Source organism: Haliotis asinina, chromosome 15 (assembly GCF_037392515.1).
Source record: "Haliotis asinina isolate JCU_RB_2024 chromosome 15, JCU_Hal_asi_v2, whole genome shotgun sequence".
Taxonomy (NCBI): Eukaryota; Metazoa; Mollusca; class Gastropoda; order Lepetellida; family Haliotidae; genus Haliotis; species Haliotis asinina.
Window position 1 is genome coordinate 51757842 of NC_090294.1, and position 19691 is coordinate 51777532.

Below are 19691 nucleotides of genomic sequence, written 5' to 3' on the forward strand. Positions count from 1 at the left end.
AAATTACTTTCTGAATTGAGTATATTATCGTGCTTCGATTGGGGCTGTTTTCCGCACTTAAATAGTTCACCTTTGCCAAATTAGGGTCAGACAAGGTGATCACTCCAATCACTGCCTCTTATTGTCGGGCCGATTTGTTGAAAAGTGCATCAGATGTGCAAAGCGGAAGAACTAACAGATTTTCTCACTGTAAATCACGTGATCAGGCTACATCCCATGAGGTCACGGATGAGTGAGTCGGGTAGCTAAATGCAGTGTCCGCGACGATCTGTGGAGACATCCATATCGGCAGACGTGGTGAGGACGGGACGAGCACGGGGGTATGTTTTTTGTGTTAAATTCGATATTCGTTTTACTGACAAGTTGAAACATACAAATTGTTCACGGTCTGCAGTCTGCAGTCAACTTTAACACACGATGGGGGAGATCTTGAACATGGTTTAATACTTTTAAAGTGTTATTATTTTTAGTGAGTATTAACATTGTATATTTTGCTATGTTGTCTGTTACTAGTGAACACCAACTTCTACCGATGGACTGAAAATCCCGAGATTCATCTTAGCATATTTATTTTTGCTGAATCAGCTACACTGCTAGGTCACAGGCACAAATACATGTTGTAAGACAAATCCATTTTCCAGATATCTTTTCTTCACCTTCGGAATCTCCGGCTAGAAGTCAATTCAAATTCATCTGACATTATTCTTCGTTCCATCGATCACTTTATTATCTCGTTTGCCTGAAAATAATCGTATGCAAATATTGTGCATGGTGGATCCTACCGGGCTTGGTATGTTTACCCTTTCCGTGAACACCTGGTGTCCTCGCAAGACTTTCCTAGAATTTCCACAGCTTTCCACTAAACAGATTCAGAATTTATTTTTCGCAAATAGCAAAAGGACTGGCTTAACTTTTTCATTGCATTATACTGTATTGTATTGTATTGTATTCATCCAAACAAGATACTCAATTGTGTTGTATACATTCAAACAAGATATAGCATCATTACTGCATATGTCACTTTTCCTGTGTCTCAATTATCGTGCAAAGGCGGTAGGATAGTTCCGAGGACAGTGTCACAGTTTCTTGTCCAGAGACCATTATACGTTACTCTGATTCATCTTCCCCTTCGTCAGTGTACCTGGCCTCGATTTCTCGAAACTAACTTAAGTCTGAGTTTTGACTTAAGTTCGAGTTTTTGCTCAAAGTGGAGAAAACGCATTTCACAAAATGAACTGAACGGCATAAAATTCAACATTAGAGCAATTTGAGTTTGGTGGTTAGAGATTACTTAAATTGTTTCAAACATTTCAAACATGCAGTTACGTTAAATTCAGCTGTTTCAAATTGTGAAGCCTAGTTTGAGATTTGAGTTAAAACTCGAGAAATCGGACCCTGGCTATACTGCTCCTGGTTACAATGTACCTTGATAGCATGCCATTTGTTTTGATAGAACGCATTTCCTGCCCTGTGCGTGCCTTGGTTGAAATGCCAAACTGGATATGATGCTAAATGACAATGTTTTGGTGAACAATACTTTAAGTAGTCATGCACCAAGATGGGTTAGAAGCATGTGACAATACGCTTCCTGCTGCCTACAACAAGTCACCTGCAACCCCTAGGCAATATCCAGTCATCCAAGACTCTTATTAGAGACACCAGCTCAATGACTTTGTTGATTGTCCTAGCTCCCCTACCTAGTTATAATGCCTCCGTTGAAAATATGCCATGTTTTCTCCTGGACAAATGAGTAACTGACTGCATAGATCTTGAGACGTGTGGAGTGGCGGCAACAGGTCACGAGGTGCCCTGTCATTATATTGAACCTTTTCAGATTAAGAAACCCCTGCTAAAGAAATAAAATATGATCACCATACCTCCTCCTCGGCGGCATTGAAACGTGACGTAATCTAGACTGTTGTATAACTCGGTATTTTTAAAACTTTTGCATGCAAGCATGTTGTAATGCCTATGAACAGGTTGTGTTGTGTAACAAAAATCTGCATTGTTGGTGTTTGGCCCTCCACTTGGCGTCATGTCGACATGCTTGGGATATAAGCTGAGAACAGGGAGACTTCTGTTCTCGACATACTGTGTTGTTGGGGGTCGAACCAGAACATTCTGTACTACTGTATGTACATACACGTATACTATGATTACTTAAGCTCTGACTCATCAAGGTCCGGGGTAGAATAGGCCCTCAGCAACATTCTTGCCACAAAAGGCGACTATACTTGTCGTAAGAGGTGACTAATGGGATCAGGATCAAGCTTGCTGACGTGTGCGAATCATGTCATTGTTCGACACTGCTCATTTCTGGATTGTGTGGTCCATTATTTACAAACCGCCACCACATAGCTGGAATATTGTATAGTGCGGTGTAAAACTAAACTCACTCACTCACTCAAGCTCTGCTGTAAGGGAAGGATTGGCTGTCATTGGAGGCTGTTTGTCCCGTCGCACACACGGGTGCACTTGTAGCACATCTAGTGCTTTCGAGAAGTGACAATAGGTCTCACCTGAATTCCTGGAAGAAGGGGTAGCCAAGTGGTTAAAGCGCTCACTCACCACCCCGAAGACCCGGGTTTGATTCCACGCATGGGTACGATGTGTGAAGTCCATTTCTGGTGTTAGGACGTCTTTGTTTTAGGACGTCACTGTAAATCTTCTGTCGATTAATCGCCTGTTTGAACTGTCTACTCCCAGGGAGTTGAGAATGAAAATCGAGTGCATATTGATGCAATAACCAGGCTTATATCGTATGCGCGTTTTGAGCATACACGTGCACGGAGATCTGCATCGTATTACTGTCGTTATCAACCCGAACAACATGGTTGTGAAAGTGAAGTCAGTATTTACATATAGTATACAAGCAATAGGATACCCGAGGCACAGGGTCGGTGTTGTAGTCCACGGGGTGAAACGTTCACTCGTCAAGCCAGATATTCCAGTTCGATGCCCTCCATTCAGTTCAATGTGTGATTCCTTATCGTGGCATTGATGGAACATTGATAAAAGAGACGTAAACAACAACTGACTCATTTACTCACACACTTGTGTCATTTGTAAACTGGGTCAGCATAAGTAAAGACCGAGAGAAGCAGTAATCATTATCAGCTTGAACTACACCACAAGTTGACTGAAAGACAAAACAACAAGGTTAGAAGACTCCAGTACCATGGAAAACGTCTTGAGTCTATAGATATTACTGAAATCCACAATCCTCTGATCAACACAAACCAAGGATGCTACATACCAACGGCCAATGAAGAATACAGCCAAACTGCAAGCTCAAAGGCTATCGAAGCGCCCAATCTACATGTTATAAGTACTGAATTCAACTAGGTTATTGGCTTCGTGACCAGTAATGTGTGGCTGTAGTTACGTTTAGCTTGGTAAAGATGAAAGAATCTGCACAGAAACGCTTAGCGCAGTTATCAAGAAGTTGTTATCAATAGAGATGAATGTTTCATTTTTGACTCGCCAAATATATTGTGAGAACCATCTCCGTGCTGCGTTGAAAAGTATGCTGAACAACAAAGTAAATAAATAAATAAACAAACAAACAAACAAACAAACAAACAAACAAATAAATAAATAAATAACACGCAACTCTGGCTTTTTGGCAAGTATTTTAATGTTTAAATGTGTGACATAAGCATGAGATTTCATTTATTTAGTAAAGTGCGTTTCTTCTGCAGGTTTAAAAGTTAACATGCTTCAGACCAAAAAGTCCCTTAGTACTCATCTCTACACATTCGTCTGGAGTCGGATAGAAGGGGTGTGTTGGGTATCTTCAACACAATGGTTATATGCTGCACAGATACTTTTCTCACTTTATTGCAGGGTTATTTGCACTTGCACTCTTGTATTCACCCAGCCGTCCCCTGTGGTGTCGACGTTTTATTTTCTTTGACAGTTCAGTATCTGGCAATAATAGTTCGCATTTGCAACACATCCATCATGCTTCTGGCGTCCATGGTATGTTATTGTACTATTGCAGACTGATTGTACCATCACTATGTTGAAGAACATGCTGTCGGCCATGTCTGTGTGTCTGTGTGTCACTATATCCGGGGTAGCTGGAGACAAGCTGTTCTTCGTCGCGGCCACCGAGGAGTATTGGAATTATATGCCGCTAGGTGGCGAGGTCGTCAACATAGAGAGGTATGTACCACAGAGTGAGTGAAGGACTGTGTGGCAGTGATGACTTTGATGGGTGAGAGTGAGGGAGTGAGTAACTGGGTGGAAGGAAGGAGTGAGTCAGGACAAAGGGTATGCACACACATACTCATGCCAGGTTCAAACTCGCTCCTGTGTCTGAGGAGCGGACATTCATACCACTGGCCCTGAAATAATAGAAGTAACACATCTGAAGAAATGCCATTTCCCACACAACCTCGGCGTTATTCTGAACGTTCTGGTACCTGGCGCGTCTTCGTTTACAACTGTTTTCGTGTTCGTGGCCACATTTCAGTGTTTAGAAATTCGTGTGAGGTTATAGAGGTAAAACAATCCTCTATAACAAGATTGCACTTCCCTGCTTACGTTCTCAGCTCTTTGGAATGCATAATTAGCAAAAACGTCCCAGTGTCTCTCCATGAGTCCAAACTGGTGTCACAGAGAAAATACAGGTGACTTCTGTTTAGAGGAAATAGGTTTACAACACAAACTCTTTTCCTTTTACTACAGCTACGTTGCCGTATTCGCTCTAGGAATTGGTGTTTGAGTTGTAGACGTAAACAGCGTAAATCATCGGCCAGGTTAAGTTGTAGTTCTGGGGAAAAAAGCAAGCTGTTCATCCTTTGAATGATCTGTTCTCAAAATATTTTTATTCGAAGGTGTCGTTTTTATTGAATGTAACTAAAGTGATGAGTAAATATGCTGAACGGTCATAAATGTTATTTAACTGTTGAGTCATTCAAAATGCAAGAACTATTTTTCTATGGATTATGATTGCGGGATACAGTTCCCAGTCAGAAACATAGGACCTCGAACTGTAGTTGCCTGGATTACCCAGGATTGACATGACATGGCTGAAGGTTTCCTGGCGTTGTCTCTACAAGTAGCAGGAGATGTCAAAGATGATGGTATATTTCAGTCTGAAAGCCAGCAGGACGAAGGCAGGACAACCTGGAGACGGTCTTGTGTTCAAGAAGGCGATCTACAGAGAGTACACAGACGAAACCTTCAGCACAGAGAAACACAAGCCGGCATGGCTGGGATTTGTCGGACCGATTCTGTACGGGGAGGAAGGCGAGTTCATCAACATCACCTTCTTCAACAACGCTAGCAGAACCTTCTCTATGCACCCTCACGGCGTCATCTACAGCAAGCTCAATGAAGGTCAGCTCCTGAAATACTGTTTTAATAATACATCAGGCAGTAGGCTATGTTTGTAGCTAAACAGCATCAAATTCTGTTACAAGAATAGATTATGAACTAAATAGTTCAGTTTTTGAGAATGTTTTGTGGCGAACAAGTACTTAATTGTGTAATTTAGGAATAAGTATCTGTGAAGTTTCATATGCTAATAAGCAATGCCTTTAAGAAAGGTGTAGCGTGTCTTGGTGTTTAATTGCAATATCAGGGAAAAGTTCAAGTTTTAAAACTTTTGGGTGTTGAATCTCATCGGCATTCGAACCTACACTCACAGAGTGATTGAACGATCTAACCCACTCAGACACCCAACCTTCCACAAAGATGGGAGTCTGACAACTGATAGTCTGAACAAATACTTTGCGTACCCTTCTGTGTGTACTGGATATCGGTCATGAAGGATCGGTGCTTTACTGAGAAGTACAGTCCCAAATATAACATAAGTTGAGGTTAAGGTCAGATAAGTGTCCTCATTCCAGCGGTACATCCAACAAACCTATACTTCGTGCTTTTGGTCGCCATACAGCGTCTTGAATATGCTGTGCAAGGATGGGTGAAATTTTGTTTGAAATCTTCCACTTCTTACAGGAGCGGCTTATGCGGACGGTAGCCATGACCACTACACGGACACACCCCCTGATATCGTGGAACCTGGACATACCTATACTTACAAGTGGAAAGTAACGCCCACCGCAAGCCCGTCAGAGGGAGACCCAGACTGTCTGACATGGCTGTACCACTCTCACATCGACACCGGCAGGGACACCAACTCAGGACTAGTCGGGTTCCTGCTCACCTGCAGAAAAGGTTCTTGGACACACCTACTGGCGTTATATTGTCCATCCGTGAACATCCGGGGTAGAATAGGTCTTCCGCAACCAGTGCTTGCCACAAAAGGCGACTTTTTATTTGTGACAGGCGACTAACGGGATCGGGTGGTCAGGCTCGCTGACTTGGTTGACTCATGTCATCGGTTCCCACGTGCATAGATGGATGCTCATGCTTGTGATCACTGGATTCTCTGATCCACACTTAATTATTTACCGGCCGCCGCCATGTTGCTGGAATATTGCTGAGGGTGGTGTTAAACTAAACCCACTCACATAGATGTGTTGACTGTGAACATTATTTACAGATGTTTCAATGTTCTGGAGACATTGCTTTTAAATGATGTTAAGATAGAACATGTTTTTAACAATTAAGGATTCGTTGATCTAGTCGAAGATGTTTCGGTGTCTTTAACAGCATAATGATTAGAAAAAAATAGTAATGATCCAGCTAGCTTCGGCACGAAGCATCTTTGCACAGGAACAGAAACTGATTGGCCATTCTTCATATACTCTCCAAATAGACCGTGTCGTATATTATTACCACAGCGGGTGTGTTAGCAAGTTTGTTTGTCCCCGCATTAAATACTGTATCACCCTTATCAATGGGGTAGATGATGCCGACAGACGTAGAACCATACCGAGAGTGATCAGGATTCGAACCCACAATTATATATGATCATGTCCCTCCCTCCCTCCCCCCTCCTCCAACACGGCTTTACAGACAGAGACTAAACCATCTGAAGATCTGATCTGAACGGGAGATACGTGTGTATTGCACTTCCATAAAAGAATTCCACGGGAATATTGTTAGACGTATGTAAAATAACAGTTGTTTAATGGTTGTGCAGGTGCCCTCAACAACACAAACCTCGACCGCCATTACGCCTTGTACGTCACCACCGTGGACGAATCCAAGAGTTGGTACATCAATGACAACGTGAAACACCTCTCTCGCAACATCAGCAACGAAGATGTGGCCTTCAGTCGGACGTCCTCTATCCACGCCATTAACGGCTACGTGTTCGGCAACCTCCCCGACATCACGGCCTGTGTTGGAGAGACAGTCACGTGGCATATGGCGGGCCTAGGGTCATCCCAGGATCTTCATTCGCTGTCCATCAGTGGACACTCGTTCGAATACTTCCATCACAGGTGAAACCATCAGTAGATTCTACTTCTTCGTGAAAACATCCCGCTTGTCATTCACAATCGGGGTTAAATTGCGCAAGGGTGATTGCAAACTAACAGGTCAAAAGTTTCCAGGATTTCCAGGTTACTGCTTGTCAGAGCTCGCTGTACGACGGAGCACGCTGTACGACGTGTTTGCAGTGATTAGAAAGAGCGTCCTGTTGCAATATACAAGTGCTTAGATGTATCAAATGATACTGATCAATATTTATGTATCCAGTTAAAAGAATGTGTCTAAAAATGCAGGGCTGGTTGTTGCACAAAGTTTCGCAATGGGACGGCACCAAGTTAACGGGAAACGAGACTGTTGTGTAATCAATGCTTTCACTTGCCCCAGTATCAGAACTTGGTGTCTCAGGACAGGCGTTCCAAAGACTAAAACTTATTCAGAAAGCGGCGTGTCCTAAGCTCCTAGATTGCATGTCGTCATGTCTGAATACATTGTCAACTCCCAGTCAACCCAACAGTACATCAGTGTGTAAGATGTATATCTCTCGTTCCCAGTTTTTACTGTCCACGCTTGTGTCCCCGTGGAGACGGTGCGGAAGGCCCCACTACTCTCTGTTTCCGGGATTAATTTACCATGACGTCAAAATCACAATACTTTGAAATATCACGCTTGTTTTCCTTCCAAGCAGTACGCATTTATCAGTAGTTATATAGAGAATTGTTCTGCTCGTAGTATTGTCTTAGTGGAAGATAGGTGTTACACTGCGTCCTGATACATGCTTCAGTGAGCCATCAGGTCTGGACGCTCTTGCCTTATAAATGCAAGAAAACTCAACACAACAAATAAACATCACCTCATTCGCTGGAGATATACAAAGCAGAGGTGAGACATGCACTTGGTAAAATGAAGCTTTGTCCTATATTTCGGTCAAAGGTGGTTTTCGCTCGGTGCGGTGTGCACCACTTGCGGTTTGCACCATATCTTATTGATGTAATACACAAATAATTGCATCAGTGCAAGTGCAAACGTATTTGTGTTGCTAAAGAGTTGACGAAGTAAATGATGATCGGTTCCCGTTGTTACTGACAACAGACATATTGAGTTTTCTAGCGGTATCAATATCCTGTCTATATTCGAAACTTTGGCTCTAAAAGGGAACATATTTCAAGAAAATACAACCTAGTTTTGTTATGGTATATTAAATGTGTTAGTTTTGAAAATACAATATTTTATATGTTTGATAGAACATTTACTCGAAACAAAGTAAATCTAAAGGATTAAATATGATCTAAGCACAAGTGTAGTTTCCCATTTTCAACACACGGGCGATATATATGAACAGCAAACTGACGTAAGACACTAAACGACAGTCTATGCTTCAGTCGCAGTGTCACTTTCTATCTTCGGCGTCGGACCCGTGAACATCCGGGTTAGAAATTGTCACCGGTTCACACAAGCTTGTTTTAAGAGGCTACGAGGCCCGGTTGTCAGACCCTCTGACTTGGTTATCGTATGTCATCGTATGTCATTTGGGTGACTTGGTTACCGTATGTCATCGTATGTCATTTGGGTGACTTGGTTACCGTATGCCATCGTATGTCATTTGGGTCACTTGGTTACCGTATGTCATCGTATGTCATTTGGGTGACTTGTTTGCCGTATGTCATCGTATGCAAATGCCCCTGCTGACAACAACACTGTGAAAATCTTCATATCAGCATATCATTAATACGTTTTAACAGATCACTACATACACATTTTATATGTGTTATTACCCTGTTATCAAAGTTTACTGTAGCAGACTACCATAGAATCTAATACTTTGAAATACCATTCCTTGTACCCGTTGTAAATGCCCAGTTTTGTACCTTTCACCTTTAATGATACTTTAGCCCATATGGGATACGACGAGTGACATGTTGGTTTAGTGGACGTCAACCGATATGTCGAGATTGCAGTTGCCAACTTGCTAACTTGGCAAAACTATTGTTTGGGAAATGATGAAACAAAATGCTGAGACAAACAAATTTCTTCCGATATTGATACAGTGCTAATGATTTCTTGTTTCAGACAGTACACAATCAACCTGGACGTAGCCCAATTCTCTACCGCCACCACCACTGCGGTCTCCCCGGGAAGGTGGCGCATCAGCTGTGAGGTCGCCGAGCATGCTGAAAGTAAGATGACCAGAGTTAGCTCCCTTGTATGTCGCCTCTTCCCGGCTCTCACCTATTTGCATGACTGTCACATTCCTAGACTTTGTACGACGTAATGCATGTGTAACAGAATATTGCTAACTTCGAAAGAGAGTCGGGTCTCAGGATGCTTCTTTCAGGAAAGCATAGACAGATGCAGCTGGCAGTTTCTCGCTACAGAATCTCATCAACGACCCAGTCACTAACTCACCCATCCATCTCATCAACGACCCAGTCACTAACTCACCCATCCATCTCATCAACGACCCAGTCACTACCTCACCCATCTATGTCATCAACGAACCAGTCACTAACTCACCCATCCATCTCATCAACGACCCAGTCACTAACTCACCCATCCATCTCATCAACGACCCAGTCACTACCTCACCCATCTATGTCATCAACGACCCAGTCACTAACTCACCCATCCATCTCATCAACGACCCAGTCACTAACTCACCCATCCATCTCATCAACGACCCAGTCACTAACTCACCCATCCATCTCATCACCGACCCAGTCACTAACTCACCAGTCCATCTCATCAACGACCCAGTCACTAACTCACCCATCCATCTCATCAGCGACCCAGTCACTAACTCACCATCCATCCGAGGCTCATCAACGACCCAGTCACTAACTCACCATCCATCCGAGGCTCATCAACGACCCAGTCACTAACTCACCCATCCATCTCATCAACGACCCAGTCATTAACTCACCCATCCATCTCATCAACGACCCAGTCACTACCTCACCCATCTATGTCATCACCAACCCAGTCACTGACTCACCAGTCTACATCATCACCATTCCAGTCACTGACTCACCAGTCTACATCATCACCATTCCAGTCACTGACTCAACAGTCTACATCTTCACCATTCCAGTCACTGACTCACCCATCTATCTCATCACCAACCCAGTCACTGACTCACCAGTCTACATCATCACCATTCCAGTCACTGACCCACCAGTCTACATCATCTCCATTCCAGTCACTGACTGACCAAGCTATCTCATCACCATTCCAGTCACTAACTCACCAGTCTACATCATCACCATGCCAGTCACTGACTCACCAGTCTACATCATCACCATTCCAGTCACTGACTCACCAAGCTATCTCATCACCATTCCAGTCACTGACTCACCAGTCTACATCATCACCATTCCAGGCACTGACTCACCAGTCTACATCATCACCATTCCAGTCACTGACTCACCAGTCTACATAATGACCATTCCAGTCACTGACTCACCAGTCTACATCATCACCATTCCAGTCACTGACTCACCAGTCTACATCATCACCATTCCAGTCACTGACTCACCAGTCTACATCATCACCAACCCAGTCACTGACTCACCAGTCTACATCATCACCATTCCAGTCACTAACTCACCCAACCATCTCATCACTCACCACCTCACTAACTCACAAGATATTTTGTTTAACATTTACACTTTTTCCGTCTTCATTCGTATTGGGCAGAAATATCCATCAAACAGTATTACTTTGTTGTGGCCCAAGATTACGAGGCATTTATCTATAAGTGTTCAGTCTTGTTTCCGTAGACGGGATGGAAGCCATCTTTGACGTCCGGACGTGCGATCGTCTGCGATATCAGCCGACGTACCTCCGCAACCTCCGAAGGCACTACATTGCGGCGGAAGAAACAATCTGGGACTACGGACCTACAGGCAGAAACGAATTCACTGGCGAACTCCTCACCAAACAAAGAAGGTTGTTCTTACTGACATCCATCTCATCGCCCTCCCACTCACATATCATGTAAACAAACTCTCCTGCTCTGTCAATGTAAGTTAGCCGACGAATGACGCATTGGCGGATTTATCGCAAGGTTACTGTATAGGTTGTTATACAAGCTTAACCCCGGCCTAAACAGGCATGCATCAACGCTCTCGCTGCGAATAATTGTCATGTAGCGTTCGCCCGGAGAGTGGAAGGTCGGGGTTCGATTCTCAGTCGTCATATTATACCAAAATGACAAATGACTGAAGTAAATGTCCTGGGTGCCGCTCGTGTCTTGGTGTGCTGCGTTTACTCGGTACACTTCATGCACTGGGTGCACCGGCTGCGCTCGGTGGACTGAGTCTACTGGATGGATGTGCTGAGGGCACCGGGCGTACTAAGTATTCTTAGTGTACTCGATGTATTGGGTGTACTAGGTGCACTCGGTATGCGCGATGTATTGGATGTAATGGGTGTACTCTGGATGCTTGGCGTACTCAATATGCTCGGTGTACTCGATCTACTGGATGTACTCAATATACTCGGTGTACTCGATCTACTGGATGTACTCAGTATGCTCGGTGTACTCGATCTACTGGATGTACTCAATATACTCGGTGTACTCGATCTACTGGATGTACTCAGTATGCTCGGTGTACTCGATCTACTGGATGTACTCAGTATGCTCGGTGTACTCGATCTACTGGATGTACTCAGTATGCTCGGTGTACTCGATCTAATGGATGTACTCAGTATGCTCGGTGTACTCGATCTACTGGATGTACTCAGTATGCTCGGTGTACTCGATCTACTGGATGTACTCAGTATGCTCGGTGTACTCGATCTACTGGATGTACTCAATATACTCGGTGTACTCGATCTACTGGCTGTACTCAGTATGCTCGGTGTACTCGATCTACTGGATGTACTCAATATACTCGGTGTACTCGATCTACTGGATGTACTCAGTATGCTCGGTGTACTCGATCTACTGGATGTACTCAGTATGCTCGGTGTACTCGATCTAATGGATGTACTCAGTATGCTCGGTGTACTCGATCTACTGGCTGTACTCAGTATGCTCGGTGTACTCGATCTACTGGCTGTACTCAGTATGCTCGGTGTACTCGATCTACTGGATGTACTCAATATACTCGGTGTACTCGATCTACTGGATGTACTCAGTATGCTCGGTGTACTCGATCTACTGGATGCACTCAATATACTCGGTGTACTCGATCTACTGGCTGTACTCAGTATGCTCGGTGTACTCGATCTACTGGCTGTACTCAGTATGCTCGGTGTACTCGATCTACTGGATGTACTCAATATACTCGGTGTACTCGATCTACTGGATGTACTCAGTATGCTCGGTGTACTCGATCTACTGGCTGTACTCAGTATGCTCGGTGTACTCGATCTACTGGCTGTACTCAGTATGCTCGGTGTACTCGATCTACTGGATGTACTCAGTATGCTCGGTGTACTCGATCTACTGGATGTACTCAGTATGCTCGGTGAATTCGATGTAGGCCTACTTGGTGTAGTCGATATGTTTGGTGTAGTGCGTGTACTGGGTGTACTTTGTACGCTCTGTGCACTCGATGTACCAGATGCACTGTCTCTACTCAGTGTACAGGGTGTACTGTTGTCCTTGGCACGTTCGGTGAGCTGGTTGTACTCGTGAGGGAGGCGACACAGATGAGCGGGCTACCACCCACACGCACTTTTTACGCACATACACGCATGCACGCACGCACGCACGGGCGCGCGCCATGAGTTATGAACGGACACTGGGTCGTAGAGATGTTCCTGTCACCGACTTCACACAATCTCTGTTTTAGTGAATCTGAAAAGTATTTCAAGCGAGACAACCAGCACATTGGTGGAGCGTATAAGAAGGCTGTCTTCAGAGCATATGACGACTACAAGTTTAAGACTAAGAAAATCCAAGATGGCCACTGGAACCATCTCGGTTTTCTTGGTCCTGTGATACGAATCGAGGTTGGAGATTTGGTTCAAGTCACCTTCAAGAACATGGCCAGTCGGCCCTACTCCTTGTATGCTGAGGGCGTGAAGGTTTTGAAAAGCAGTGAGGGAGCCGAGTACAACGATGGCAGTGACGGTAAGAAACTTCAAGTCCTGACCTTGACCTCTAACGTCATAGGACACGCCATATACAATATATGACATTCCCCTTCCACGTTCTATTGCACAGAATGCAGTAGATCGATTCGGCAAGCAATGTTCGGCATCACCTAGAAGTGTCTTTTCAACAACTTTGCACATTATTTCCTTGGCTCGTAGTTGTACGGACGTTTGTAGCGCTATGTTGGTTCTGGAAAAGAGCGGCGCTCTAATCCAGGTGGGAACTGTATTTATTACTATAGAATGACGATATATTACACAGGGTATTCGAACCAGTGTCATGCCTGGTTCTGTAGTTCCTATGCTTGGCAGCCAGCACCAAGATATTGTCGGTGAAAACTCAGACGTCTCTAATCCCCATTATGTAACTTGTATGTAAGAATTGTACTGAAGGAAAATAATGAAAATATTAATGTCGAAAATAGTGCTTCATGATATATCATGATATAAATGAGGGTGGGCAATCTAGAAGTGATCACTGCACTGTTTCCACAGCAACAGCTGACAACCGGGTGTCTCCAGGCCGGATCTTTACATACTACTGGACAGTGCCGGAAGAGATGGGGCCGACAGACAGCGATCCGCAGTGTCTCACGAGGATGTACATGTCCGGTGTCAACCCCATTAAAGACATGTACAGTGGGATGATCGGGCCATTGCTTGTTTGCAAACGAGGAACTCTTAATGGACGAGGGGAACAGGTACGTGAAGCAGAGGGATGACCCAAGGAGTCGGTGATCTAGTCTATCTCACCTTTCAGCAGTAGTTCATATGAGGACTCAGGACATTCATCTCACGGATGACATACAATGCACAGAGCTAGATTTATTATAATATTTAACATTATGAAAGTTATGATCGAGTCCGTACATTTATGGTAAATGAAAGATAAACAACTCTACACAGCGAATTCCGGCCCCCGAAATTGTCTCCTGTCGGGTGTCCGCAGGTGTGTACTGAGAAAATATATTTCAGACAAAATGGTTCACAGTTTACGTGCGGATTTTAAGGAAAGTATTGCACACGTTCCTTTTTTTGCGGACAGCATACACATACTCACCCCACTCCACAAATCCTCATCCCACAATCAATCAATCAATCAATTTCCCAGATAAAAGTTGACAGGGAGTTCCACCTAGTGATGTCTGTGATGGATGAGAATGAGTCATGGTACCTGGAGGACAATATTCAACTGGCCGGGTTAGACAACAATTTCACTGACAGCGGCAACTTTTCCGACTCCAATCTCATGCACAGTAAGTACCTGTCGTGAACATCAGGGCAACGTTTCCTCAGATGCCTACACTTGTCTAGGACATGACTATCGATTCCTTCACGGAGTGGTCACGTAACGTATTCCAATTGCGAAGATCGATTGTTTGATCAACATTTTAGGTAGACATTGGTGTGTCAACAACAACAACTATCAAAACTTCAAAGATAATAATCTCTTGGTCATGGCAATAATTGACCCCCAAGGCATTGATTCTTTCCAGTTTATCAAGATGAAAGTGGCGAGCTTGATATTAATGTAAGAAACTACATTAAAACGTTGTTCCATGCAATAAACAAGAAGTTGAAGTTATTATCCGTAACGTTCAAATCTACATGCATTATTGCGTTGATGGATGCTCAGATTGATTATAAGGTCCACGCGCCATCACATAGTTGGATCTGGTATTAAACAACAAACTAACAGGAACAACAGATAAATAAGCTAATGACAGAGGAAAGACTTCTGAATTGTAAATATGGAATCTTCTCCGGAGAGACGGATGAGACAAAGATGAGTTGACACTTTCTGATGCAGGGCCTCGTCTCACTACGCGGTCGTTGTGCTACGGCAGTCGTAAATCTGTGTTAATGTATGGGAGATACGATCATGTGATCACTGCCAACTCTACATTCTTCCACCCGCCATTGATCACACCTTTATAAGGTAGACACCCGGGTTTACTTGACACTCTCTCAAACAATCAGAGCGGTACATATATGTTTTTCATTTTCCCTCCAGTAAGGCAGAGCTTGTAATGGTGTTGTGAACTGTTCACGTGTTTTCTAAAATAACATCGCAGTTTCTGCAGACCCCATTTAACATACACGATTAGAATGAAATCCGGTTCACCTTAAGTTCAATCGATTTCACTTATTCACGATTTATTGATATCACCAGAGTAATTAAGTTCTAGCTTTTGATGATATTGACTTCCTTTTCGAGTAACAAAGTATGAACTGTAGAATCAGTCGTATGGTAGTAGCTGATCGGTTTACATTCGTGTTGAGTCTGACACGTAGACAAGGGGGGTGTGTTTGTTGTTTGACATCGCACTCAGCCATATGCAAGCAAAATGACAGTAGTTTATGTACGATGTATCCTGGACTAGGTTATCCAATGGTTGATACAGTAAGCACGGATTCTGACCAGTCGATCCATTACATCTCGCCAGGGCCAATCCGGAGTCACATACAATCCCTGACGTTAATGTGTGACTGTTGTAGGCATCAACGGTCTGATGTATGGCAACCTTGAGGGGTTGGACATGTGCGTGGGCGACCGTGTCAGCTGGCACGTCCTGAGCATCGGCACAACTGTAGACATCCACTCTATATATTTCCATGGCAACCCGTTCTCTCGGGCGCACACTCACCGCAGCACCACCTTCCTCATCCCCGGATCGAGGAGGACCTTGTACATGATCCCCAGAAGTTCAGGTAATTCACAGCGTGCTGACCTCCAATGTCGAGGAGGACCTTGTACATGACACTCAGTCCAGGTAATGCACAGAGTGCTGACCTCCAATGTCGAGGAGGACCCTCAAAAGTTCAGGTAATTCTCTGAGTACTGACCTCCGGGATCGAGGGGAACATGACCCCTAGATACTTTGGTATTTCATTACCAATCTCGGTGTTCACATACATTTCAGTCCAGATTTCTCCTGCAAAGTTTGCAAATTTAGAGTTTAAATCGACTCCTTTCCATCACTGAACATTCACCAATTTCTGTACTGATTTCAAGAGAATGTCCAAAGAAATCACATCAAAGTATGCGTTCATGTTTACGTCTTCCATTTAAAACTTGACAGTGTTGCGTTTCTTTTGCTGTTCAGTATGTTTACATTGATTTTTCTTTCAAAATAGTCCACCCAAACCACACGTTTACTTTCTCTTGAACCCCAGTTTAATTTCGATATGTAGGTCTCCTGTATATTATACTATCAATGGATGTTATTGGACTGTCTGCAGGAGAGTGGGCACTAACTTGTCAGACAGACAACCACTTCAAGGCGGGCGAGAAGACGTTGTACAGGGTGTCGAAATGTGCCTCCAGCAGCGTGAAGGATGAAGTCGGTAGCGGAAAGGAGCGTGTGTTCTTTATCCAGGCGGAGCAAGTGCTGTGGGACTATGCCCCCACTGGCCATGACGTCACGCATGACAAACCGTTACCACCAAAATATGAATACAGGTTCGTGTATTCTGCATCAGGGTACGATCATTATCGTCGATAAAAAACAGATTTACATATTACACATAAACAACCCTACCCCAGTTAATTTCTTCTTTGTTCTGGTAAATCAGTAGTGTCCTATCGCAGTGTGATTGGTCAATCTGTAACGTCCTGTCACGTGACCCACCTCTCCTACGAAAACAGGCGATTTGACGGCGAATACGAATATTTACAGAATCCTTGGTTGACAAGTACGTCGATTATAACAATATTCACATCTTACCATACACAACCTTGTCTCATGACTCTTGTCGTATACGGATATTTACTAGGGGTTGGGGAGATTATTAAAAAATCCAAACTTGTTGTTACAGACAGCAACTGAAAGTTCTCTACCGTGGATACACTGACTCGTCCTTCACGACTCTGCTCAACAGAACAAGGGAAGACTACCTCGGCATGCTCGGCCCCATAATACGTGTAGAGGTAGGGGACACATTGAAGATTGTCTTCAGAAACAAAGCGCACCGAACCTTTTCCATTCATCCTCAAGGCCTGGCTCTCGGCTCCGAAGGAGCATCAGTCGAGAGTCGAATACGACCCGACCAACCTTCCGTACAACCAGGTCAGGTTCACACGTATCTATGGAAGGTTCACCATGCCTCCGGCCCGGGGAAATCGGACCCGGGCTGCATCAACTACCCATACTATTCCGACGTGAATCCAGTGAGAGACGTGAACACGGGGCTGGTTGGAGCTGTGGTGGTGTGTAGGCCGGGGACACTGGGCAGTGGTGGACACAGATTAGACGTGGACAAGGACTTTGTGAGTTACTTGACCGTTGTAGACGAAGGAAAGAGCTGGTTGATAGACAAGAATTTGGAGAGATGTCAAGAACGATATGGTGTCATGGCCTCCAAACTGGGAAAGTGCGCTCCCGGGTCCTTCTATGGTATGTCTGTGACTTCGTTCAACTGCCCGTTGAAAACCGTGGTTAGAATTGATCTTCGGCAACCCATGCTTGTCTTAAGACGCGACTAATGGCATCTGGTGGTCAGGCACGCTCACTCCTCCCTTTGATTGGAAATACGTGTACGTCATACTGCCATCTGAGTGAGTGAGTGAGTGAGTGAGTGAGTGAGTGAGTGAGTGAGTGAGTGAGTGAGTGAGTGAGTGAGTGAGTGAGTGAGTGAGTGAGTGAGTGAGTGGATCTACTGGTTGGTGAATAGTCTGTTCTGGCACTTGTCTGATTAATACAGTGCAATCATATTTCAGTAAAACCGAATCAAGAATGAAAATCTCCTGATGCCCTTTTTAATGTTTATGCTGTATTGAGTGTACATGAGTACATAGATTGATGACATATTTTTCAGGATGAATGTCACCTTGTTGTCTGTGTTTCAGTTATCAATGGTTATATATTTGGGAACCAGCCATTACCAACGATGTCGCAATGGTCTGTAGTTGACTGGTACCTGATGACCTTGGGAGGCCAACATGACCTTCACCCTCTTCATTTCCATGGCAACAACATATATGTGTATGACGGGAAGACCCACACGAGTGACGTCAAACAGTTATTTCCGGGGGTGTTTTCGACAGTGCGCATGTCTGCAATAAACCCTGGTACATGGCTCTATCATTGCCACGTGAACTATCATCTGTCATCGGGGATGGAGGGCATGTATAAGGTGGAGCGAAGGAGGATGCCTTCGGACTGGGATGAAGGCAACCTCTAACGCTGACTTCAACAGCGACGTTGACGTCAATGCGTAGTACTACATGAATGAACGCCGTTACAACTTGCCTGTGGTCATGAAAGCAGCTGCTGATGTGTTACTTGTAAAAACAGTGACCAATGACTTGGGTTTACTAAAATGCTAACATCGTTACATTATTGGTTGCAATATGTTTGTGTGAATGTTGTTTCAATGTGCGGAGCCGTTTGCAATTTGTCATTGAGAGAGAGAGAGAAAGAGAGAGAGAGAGAGAGAGATAGAGAGAGAGAGAAAGAGAGAGTGTTAAGAAGTTACGCTGTTACGATAGCGATAGTACCGCGTCATATTTCTTTGGGTTGTAAATAATTGTCACGTCGTTTTCATTATGAAGGTACAAGCATTGTTGCTTTCATTTGTTATCACTATCATACATGTTCATGTACCGCCACCGAGGTGATGCTAACATACTGAGTTTGGTAACCGTGTAAGAAATGTACACTTGTAATGTTGATGAGTAAATGTCCACGGTGTGGAATACCAATCAAACACAGTGTATGACACGTTATACTAGGTACAGCTGTACCCATGTAAATACTGTCGGGCGGATCACAGTGCGCTTTGGAACCACGGGAACCACAAATGCTCTCATGGAATACAAACAAATCTTTATTCCTACATCCACTTGTTCAGAATAACTAAGTGTATTCAAGGTTTCAGCAGCTATTCAATAGTACCATGTCCTGATGACATGACCCAGTGGGACAGCCCGATATATCACGTATATACAAGGAAGGGTGGTTTGTTTGCCGCCACGACACGACAGGAGCAACATGGCACGGCGCTATAGAACAAACATCACACTTGGTTTGTTTGCCTTACTTGAGAACACCTGATGTCATCGTTGATTGTCGGCAATCCATTCATTCCCCGTCTACCATCGTTCTGTTTGTAATTTTTTCATTTGCTCCTCTGTCAGGAAGCGGATCAACTCCAGAAGACATTCACGTCGAAGTAGAACTTATTATTTATTGACACTGATTAGTTTGCTCACTAGTCGGTGTATACTAATCGGAGTGAAC

General features: G+C 44.1%; 1 protein-coding gene across 1 annotated transcript; it reads left to right on the forward strand.

Moving 5' to 3' along the window:
• Positions 1-251: 251 nt before the first annotated feature.
• LOC137264811 (hephaestin-like protein) lies at positions 252-19158 on the forward strand. Its single transcript, XM_067800144.1, has 14 exons — positions 252-320; positions 4004-4167; positions 5102-5346; positions 5968-6186; positions 7058-7361; positions 9418-9524; positions 11124-11292; positions 13146-13426; positions 13945-14150; positions 14561-14705; positions 15949-16161; positions 16693-16912; positions 17269-17846; positions 18299-19158. The coding sequence occupies exons 2-14, from the start codon at positions 4022-4024 to the stop codon at positions 18631-18633; spliced, it is 3168 nt and encodes a 1055-aa protein (XP_067656245.1). The 5' UTR covers positions 252-320; positions 4004-4021; the 3' UTR covers positions 18634-19158.
• The last annotated feature ends 533 nt before the right edge of the window (positions 19159-19691 follow it).